The following is a 9,929-nucleotide window of genomic DNA, read 5'->3' on the forward strand; positions in this document are numbered from 1 at the left end:
GGACGATCAAAACAAAAGGTGTGCAAAGTCTTAGAGTTTTTCTTTCTTAAAAAGCAGCAGCAGGCTGAGTAGAAAAGGCGAAGTACTAATGCTCTCTGTGTAGAAGCAGTGGTCTTTCTGCAGTGGTCTGATACCTTCTTCTGCTTAGTCAAACCTGTAACTCTGAAAACAAAAGGGAACAGAGCGCCACCTCCGTGTGTAAAATCGTTTATTAGGATAAATAAAACAAGGGATAAATGTACTCACATGCAAACGTTTTCATCAGGCTTTAACAACAAACAAGAGGCCACACTGTCTGTTAACCCACATGGTATCACCCCGACTATGTAACACGGTAGCCTCCGGTCCCATCACCACCCACCGGCCACAGTCAGCCAAGATTGACGCGTTTCAGGGGCAAGCCACCTTCATCAGAATCATAGCTTGCTTTGCCTGAGAGTGGGGTATAAGAATGGAAACCCCATTCCATTCCATTCTTATACCCCACTCTCAATTTATGTTGTCCCAAATAGGTTAACCTTTATGTACTTTGTCTGTACTCTATGTACTTTGCTCATAGAAATCAAACCATGCACAATTTGGTCTGAAGAAGTAGAACCTGTCTGTGAAATGTGTCACTGTACAACTCAACTTTATGATCTCCCATTAATCTAGATATGCTTGCAACACTTGTATAACATCCTGGGGTGGTGAGTGATATATTACCTGTTTGGATATAGTATTTTTACCCAAAATATATATACCGCTGATACAAAGAGAGTAGGCGCGGTTGTATTGTGCGACTGATATTGACATACGGTTTATATCCCATTACTATTTTTGAGCAATGTACTACTTGACTATTGTTTTCTAAGATACGTGTATTATAATCTTTTTTTTTAATGCTATCTTTAACAGACTATATGGCTTTTACAATTGGTTTACACTAGTATGCTATACTTACTTTATGGACACCTTTAAAATCCTAAGAAATGATACCTCTAAACTTACCATACAATCTGCTAAAGGATGTGGTGTCCTAGAATCCCATCTATGTTGCACTGATTTACATTCATGCATTTGAATTTAGGAGATTTATTTTCCAATTTAATTGCCATATTGCGGCACACAGAAAAAAAAAGCTTGCACTTTATAACCCTTTATAGTTTACTTTTTTTAATTTGTGGGGATAGGGTGGGGTGGAATTACATCTCCAGCAACAAACCACTTGTAATAATGATCTGTTTCTGGCTGTTATCATTCAAAAACTACTGTTGTAACCTGTTAATCCAGGGGGAGGCAGAGCAGAGCCAGATTAGCTTGGATTAGCCTTCAAATTAAGAGGAAGTGGTGTAAGGTCATGTTCATGTTCTGTTCTGTAATGGAGCCTACATAGGGTTAATGACCTTCTCCTTTACAACAGCACAATTTTCAGTCATGTGGGGAAGTGGAGACAAACATTAACCCTTTGTAGGATCTGACAATGAGCTTGGACTCCCAATATGAAGTATCAGTGGGTCGGGAGTGGATTTTGTTTTACCGAAATGGGAATAGTGACAGAGTCTCTTTAATAACCAACAGTGCAATACTACGTAACATTTTTCTTTTGACGCATATTACGAGGGGAGGGCAATAGGTTCTTACCCTCACCATGATCTAGATGTGCTAGGGATCTGAACTTTTGCAGGTTTATATGTGGATATCTTAGTAATATGCATGCCAATTTTTGTTTTTGTAGGTCATGGTGAATTATAGTTGGAGACAAGAGAAATGGAGTAGGTGTCATGTCGGACAAAGTTGAATACAGAGACGTGTGTTGCTGCTAGCTGGCATCATGGTTTGGGGGTTTAAAGCTGTTTTTTCAGATTTGGAAACAGGAAGAAGTCAGAAGGGGCCAGGTCATGTGAGTAAGGTGGATGCGGCAGGGATTCATAGCCACAATCGCAAACAAAAGTGACAGTTTCTGCAGCTCGATGCAGGTGCAAATATCAGCTGGCAGCAACACACAGCTCGGTATTCAACTTTGTTCAGCATGACACCTACTCCATTTCTCTTGGCTCTAACTATAATTGCCCACAACCTATAAAAACAAAAATTAGCATGCATATTACCAAGATAAAATTGGCTCCTTTATGTCCCCCAGTCTCAGTACCATTATCGGCATTGCCTCTCCCTGGCCGCTTGCCTCCCCGACAGCACCTTTCCATCACCGCTGTCACACGACCTGAATGCTGCTGACTCCAGCTGGATTTACAGGCATGGACACTACCACGCACTGAGTGGTCTCATTGCCATCCATAGCCACTCAGTCCGACCGAGTGCCGTCAGTCCATCTAGTACCACACTGACTCGCCGACTCTCCGCATATACGGCAGGGACACGGACCGAGTCCTTGCTCTCCATCCCCCCTCTGGTTTCCGCCCCGCATCATCCACACTTGGCGGGCACCTTCTGGCTGTACATTATGTACACCAGCATCGTGAAGTTATATATATTGGTCACCTCGATCCTCCTCCGCCCTTCCTTCAGTTCCCGTATCCATATGTTTCTTGACACAGAGACAGGTAGTCTCTATTACATATACCCTCAAGGTTATTGCGCCCTTGTGTGTTTTCATTGTTATATTACTAATATATTCACCTATAAACCTGCACATCCCTAGATCATCTAGATCATGGTGAGGGTAAGAACTTATTGGCCTCCCCTCATATATTAAATGTTTTCTTTACAAACACCTGGTTCACTGTATATCCTTAATTTACTGTTATTGCAGAAATGATTTGTAAAAAAATTAGACAATATACAATTAGTTAATAAATACGTTATGTAATTCAAGTACCGTATTTTTCCGCTCCATAAGACGCACTTTTTTTCAACCAAAAGGAGGGGGGAAATGTGCCTGCATCTTATGGAGCGAATACCTATCGCCCGACACCCGGGGCATGCAGTTTCGGGCGCCGGGCGAGTAGTTTCTTTTTGTACATTCAGCCCTGCTCCTGACAAGCAGAGCTGAATGTACAGTGGGAGCCGCTGTTCGTTTAATACAAGCGATCTAAGTAGATCCCTTGTATTAAATCGAGCGGCGGCAGCATCGGCGATAGTGTCCGCCCCCGCCGAGGTTTTCTGGGTCCCCCGTTCCTCTGCGGGACTGTGACATGTCACGATCTCCTACAGGAGCTCACCACAGAGCCCATTGAGCAGACGAAGAACGACATTCTTCGTCTGCTCTGTGTGATTACTGAGACAGCGCCACCTGTCTCAGCACTCACTAACTGCAGCTTCTGTGACAGAATTTCTGTCATAGAATTTCTGTCACAGAAGCCATGCGTCCTATCGTCCAGAGCGTCTTATAGACCGCAAAATACGGTAATTACTCTGAACCCAAATGCATCCTTTGATAAAGCCTTTCTGTAGAACAAACATTTAGAGTTTTAAGTAAGATCATTGACTGGTAGTTCATGATGAATAGGTACTATTTTTCCAGAAACCATTTCTCTATGCTAGGAATGACCTGGTAACGAGGACCATTTTTCAAAGTCTCACAAACTTGACAGTAATTAATTTGCCATCCACCCCCTGTCTTTGCATAGTATCGGGACCTCCAGTTGAAGTACTTTTTGTATTTCTCATCATCTTTGTCTAACTCAAGAAGGTACATGGCCAGATCCTTTGCGCTTGGAAAATCATTGACATGAATGAAAGCATCACCAGGAATAAAACGTTCATAGTTCTCACGAGATGTTCCTAGCACAACCGGTAAGGTCCATGTGCCAAATGCATTTGACCATAGTTTTTCAGTGATGTAATCTTTGGCGATGGAATTCTCGAAGGCCAAGTAGAATTTGTATTGAGAAATTGTCTTATGGAAGTCATCCCAGGTCAGAGCAATGTGTCCTTTACCATAGACATCAATAGGAATATATTTTTTCAGTTCTTCATAGTATGCTGTTCTCCAGACACCAGGGTAGAACTTGCTTACTACCCAAGCAGCCAGCTTGGATTTAGTGGGGATGGTAAAGTTTCGGGGCTCCTTCAAGGCTATCATCTGACCATAGGGTCTGAAGATATCAGCATCCTTGCGAAATGTCATTGTCATGTTGAAAAGGCCATCCAGCCAATTTAGTTTTCTAATGATCAGTGGTGGCTCCATGTTATACCAAACCCAATGCTGGAAATTAGGTCTTGGCTGCTGGGGCAGTGTTTTTTTATCATACATGATATCAACGTGATGCATGACCACGGCATCACATATATTGTAGAGATCTCGGTTTGCTGTTAGTACACAGCCTGAGATACCAAATTCTGTTTGGCATCTGTCCAATGGAAAGTGATCACCAAAAGGCCAGACCCAAACCAGGACAAGAATCTCGTTTTGTTTTTTCAGAGTGGCAGCATTTATTGGTTGACTTTTCCAAGGCACTATGGAAACATCTGACTTTAACCACAAGTAAGATATGATAATTGACACAAGGAGGATCAGAGGTATGACCAGTCTTGGATTGAGTAAATACTTCATAATCATTATCCTGTGATATAAAAATCAGGCTTGTTAATAATGATAGTAATAATAACAATAATAGAATTTACACAAATTGAGTCTCAATTGTTCATTAAAGCATCTTTATTGCCAAACTAAAAAGCCCTTGAAAATATATACCTGCAAAGAAGAAAGTAAATACTTATTTCTGCTGCCACCCACAGCAGTCCATTGAAAAAGAATTGTGGGGTGGAGTTTCTTTAGGGAGTGTTAATCTCCTGTGTCCCCCACATCACTCAGCTGTTCCTCACACCAACATCAGGGTCACGGCTGTGTTTTGCAGTGATGTAAAAGTTGAGGGAGGAACCAAAAAGAGAGAGGTGAGCAATGCTGCACTCCTGCATGTGTTTCAGAATACACTTTTCTTCTCCCTCTTTAAAGGGAACTCAGACAAAAACAAATTTGCATTTTTAGCAGAGTGAGGAAGGATTAGAACTTCCAACATTTTGTTTTTCACTTTCTGTCCTGGTGACAGCCCTAGTTTTTCGTCCTGGTTTCTCATGGAGAGGAAGTGAGGGGGCAACCTCCAAACTGGTTCGCAGACAGGTTTATTAAATAAATGTTATCTTTTTTCCACCATATAAAAAAAAAGTTTAGGCTTTAGTTAATCTGTTAACAACATTGGTAACATTTAGGCTTTACATTTGTCAAACATACTTAATGAAGAATATTTATAGAAGAAATACACAAATAGTATATGCTTATTACAGTTGAAGGCTACATGTTTGTTGTGGTGGGACAAAACAACCATCAGTTTTTACACATCTCTGTCTCCTACGGGTAGGTCTGTCACCAAGTTCTTCGCTCATAGTCTATCCTGATCACCCTCATGGGGGTTTCTTCCTGTTTATGAAGTGGGAGGATATATCTAATATATTCTAACCAGTTTGTACAGTCTGACAGACATACAGATCCAATTACGCATTCCTTTGGCAGAAAAAACATCTCCCATATGTGTATCTAAACCATATATTTAGCTGTTTGCCTAGAGGCCAGCTTTAAATGGCCATGTTATTCACATGCCGTGATATATTGATGACCACTAAAATAAGCTTTTTGCAAATGTACATATAATACCCAATACTAAAGTATGGAACTGCAAGTAAAATGTGAATGTCAAGCCAAAAAAGATTTTCAGGTAAATATACCTACAATACCTCAACAATTCAATTCACTAAGGGGGATTGGTTAGTTTCACTGTGTTCATGATTTTATCATGTCAGTGTTCTCCAAAAATTGTTCACTTCACCAACATAAATATTAGTTATGTTTTTTTCACTTTTCTTTTTAAGAAAAAACATATTTTTTCTTTCTTTCTCTTTCTTTCTTTCTCTCTCTCTCTCTCTCTCTCTCTCTTTCTTTCTCTCTCTCTTTCTTTCTCTCTTTCTTTCTCAACCTTGATTCGCTCTGAGACAGATGTCCTTATCTAATGCGTCTTTATTACTACCCCATAATATTTTACAGAAGTATTCTCTTAAACGAGCTCTCAATTCTCGTTTGGCCTTTCCACTGAATTGCATATATAACATGTCATGAAGTCTTTAACTTTATATGCCGCGTTTGGGGGAAGTGAACTCCTATATTCTCCTCCTTCTTGCTATATGTCTACATGCTACGCACGTACCACAACCTACATAACCCTTGCAATATAATTATGTATTTGAGACCTTGGTCCTACTGGGATTCATTTTTTCTTGGACCATCAGTGCAATTGTCAGGGATACCGGCACATGTGACCCCACACCTGCGCAGCTACCCACACAGGCAGACCAAACACTTATGACCACACCGGACAGTTTAATAAACAGAAAAACTAAACAACACCCAAAAGCAAACATAAATAAGTAACATCAACCAGACTACAAGCAGGTAATGGCAACAGGAGGACAAGCAGGTAATGGCAACAGGAGGAAAGGCAGGTAATGGCAACAAGAGGACAAGCAGGTAATGGCACCAGGAGGAAAGGCAGGTAATGGCAACAGGAGGAAAGGCAGGTAATGGCAACAAGAGGTATCTAGGACTGCAAATGGGTAACCGGGCTCGGGACACAAACAGGGTACAGGACTGGTAACAGGACTCTGGACGGAAAGCAGGGTTCACCGGAACTGGGGACTCAGGGTTCAAGTCTCAGGAAACGGGAAACGATACTGAGCCATCATCCTGACTGCAGGGAGGGTTTAAATATCCTCCCAGGAAGCACCAGGTGATGGCTAAGTACTGGCAGCTGGGAAACACCCGCAGGTGAGCACTGGAGCTGCAGGTCTCAGCTCCTGCGCCACCTAGAGGCGCTCTGGATCCTAACAGCAATCTCTAAAGCAAGCTTTCTAATCCAAGACTTTTAGTCCAAGGCTTTAATAAAGAAACCCAGGAATGGGAAATAGAACAGGTTGGAAGACAGTCTAGCAAGGATAATATTCAAATAAGGAGAATAATATTCAAAAATTGGGAGGATCCCGAGAGGAGATACAATTTTATACAGGAGATACAGAACCAATGCATTGCAGTAAAAAATGCACAGAGTCACAGGTTAGTATTCAGAAAGGCAGAGTGGCAAGTAGGCAGTAGTAAATAACGCAGAGCTTAGTAGTAAATAACTACATAATCTCCTGTACACTATTCCTAAGGCTCTGTTCCTTATCATTAAGGTATGCTCCCCACAAAATGGCACAATTAGGGACAGGTCACCCATGATCATAGTGCTATAGGGCAGTGCACATATGAGTCTTACAAGAGTGCTGTGTGCTGCCTATGATGACACTGTGCTGGTGACAGTACTGTTTAAGGCTTGTGCGTGAGAAGATACCGATCAATGTATTGCTGTATGTATGGAGGTGATCTGTAAGAGCCCTCTTGCTGCAGGCATGTCTTCCCAGCCCAGACATCACTGCAGCTCAGGTTCAGCTGTGCCTGTGTCTAAAGAGGGCAATTCATACCTGCAGGAAGTCTAAAGGTGCCCATACACTGTACGATTATCGTAAGAGAATCACGGGAAATCCTGCGATCGTACGATAATTGCAAAGTGTATGGAAGGCGTGCAACCGTTTCTACTGTATGGTCGCACGTCTTCCTTCGAACCAGCAGGCTGGAAAACCGGCCGGGAATCGTACGATTCTCGGCGGGTTAGTGGCATGCTTGTTCAACAACTTCCGAACGGGCCGGGGTGCCGACGTGCACACTGCCCGTTTGCAGTCATCGGAAGCCCGCCCCTCATTGCAGTCATCGGAAGCCGCCCCTCAGGGGACCTGATGGCCAGATGGGGCCTGAACAGAAAAGATCAATTAGAAAGTAAATTCAAAGTTAAAGAATGTTTGGATCACAGTTTGGCATGCACACACAGCTGTTCACACGCATAGCAGTCATGATCTCTGAACCTATTTAGCTGAATATACACTGTGAGATCATACACATAAGACTTTGTGGTCTTAGTTTGACATGCATGTTAATTATCTAAATAATGCTGCCTTTGTTCCTCCTGTCCTATAAGGTCCACGCTGGAATATACCTGTCAGCACTCTACTTTAAACTAAACATAGTAAAACCAACATAAGTGGCTCCATAAAAATAAAACACCCATGCACAAAGTCTAATGGTATATTAAAATGCCCTGTATTCTATGTTGTTGGTGGAAAGAAGGCAGGATATGTAGAGTTACATACCATGGGAATCCCTATTCCAAGCATTATGTATAGAATGTACATATAGAATTTAATGTCGGACTGGTTCTTGAACTTCTGTGCATGTGTACACAAACGTGCTGCAAATACCACTTTGTGTAAAGCTCACTAAGGCTTTTTACAAATTAATAATCATGCTCACTGGATGCTGCTTTTATTCCTATGTATGCTAACAGCAGTTAGATACACCCAAAAATAATAAAGGGATTCACCTTTTATTTAAAGCTAAAGTTTAGTGAAAAATGTTTTTGAGCAAACAGCAGCAGCAACACAACTTACCTCTCATGAAATCTATCCTATGTCCTGCTGGCTGCTGCTGTAAAAATCATCCCTTCGCTGCAGTGAACAGTGGTATTCACAAATTACACTGCTCCCCATGCAGACTTAGTTTGTATCACATTAAGAAGAACACAGGAAACATCCGTTCTCAACTTTCGGCACAGAAATGATTACCCTCAGAAGAAGGTCTGCAGCCATTGCTGTCAAACCACAATATGCAGCTGTATTAGAGCAGTGATGGCAGGTTCTGGTGGGCCCGGGGGACATTTGCTGTTGAGCATGTGGGACTGGAAGTGAGTGAAAGGGCAGCGGGGAAGTGGTGGGGAGGTCGGTGATGGGCCCCCTCCTGGCCTTGAGCCCACGGGCAGTGCCACCCCGGTTACATTTATATTTACTACACACAGAGCTATAAGTAGAGTTTTCAAATACCATAAGTACAGGAATCTTATATTACACATTGAAAGTTATTCTAGTTCTTGCTTTCATACTTTCTTATAATTACTTTAACTCTAAAACAGTCAACATTAGACATGTGCATCCGGATTTGCACCTGCAAATCAACGAAAATCAGTTGATTCGGCGGTTCATTCGAATCCGAAATAACAAAATTAATGTGTGCCCAAATATACCAAAACGATATTCGGGTATACATAAATTCATTCTCGGAACACGCCAGCGGCCATCTTGGAGATGGAGCATGTGACGTCACATATCAAAGAGTTCACACGCTGAACAAGTGGTGGCCAGATTGGCCACAATGCTCGAACATGCAGGCGTCACCATTTTGGTGTACAGCAAGATCTACCCCAAAATGGCGGTGCGCATGCGCAGAATGCGCAGAATGCGCCGGCGACCTATATGCGGTTTCAGATTCGGAGGTTTGTTGCCTCCGAATCCGAAAACAACATAAAAATGTGTTTCCTTTGATGAAACAAATGAAAACGTTTTTCTTTTTTATTTGTTTTGTCTGGATAAACATTTTCAGATATTAGAGTTATTGAACACAGGGCATCTGATTGAGGTCAGATTGATATCAGGTTGAGGTCTGTTTGTGATCAGCTTGAAGTGATATTAAGATAAGGACAATGTTAGTTGAGCTCAGGATAAGGTCAATTTAAGATCAGAATAAGGTCAGTTTGATATCAGGATTAAGTGAGTTTAAGATCACGAAAAGGTAAGTTTGAGATCAGGTTGAGATCAGGTTGAGGCCCATTTAAGATCAGCATAAGGTACATTTTAGATCTGGCTGAGGTCAGTTTGAAATCAGGATGAAATCATTTTGAGATCAGGATGAAGTAAATTTGAGATTAAGTTGAAGTCAGTTTGAGGTACATTAGGAATTAATTGTGAATCAGTTTACAGTCAAGTTAAGGTTTAGGACCACACATTTAGGATGTTGACCTACCTTGATGAATAAAATAAAAGCAATGCAATGCATGGAAGATGTATTCTAAATTCTT

The 9,929-nt window shown here is 41.7% G+C and overlaps 1 protein-coding gene across 1 annotated transcript in view; it reads right to left on the reverse strand.

Moving 5' to 3' along the window:
• Positions 1-3,433: 3,433 nt before the first annotated feature.
• LOC108803421 (alpha-(1,3)-fucosyltransferase 9-like) overlaps positions 3,434-9,929 on the reverse strand; it is a 13,768-nt gene continuing 7,272 nt past the window's right edge. Inside the window, exon 3 of the mRNA XM_018575264.1 lies at positions 3,434-4,505. Within this exon, the coding sequence (XP_018430766.1) occupies positions 3,452-4,505 (1,054 nt within the window). The 3' untranslated portion in view covers positions 3,434-3,451. The remainder of the gene's footprint in view (positions 4,506-9,929) is intronic.

This window comes from Nanorana parkeri, unplaced genomic scaffold, assembly GCF_000935625.1.
Source record: "Nanorana parkeri isolate BGI_ZX_2015 unplaced genomic scaffold, ASM93562v1 scaffold3711, whole genome shotgun sequence".
Classification (NCBI taxonomy): domain Eukaryota; kingdom Metazoa; phylum Chordata; class Amphibia; order Anura; family Dicroglossidae; genus Nanorana; species Nanorana parkeri.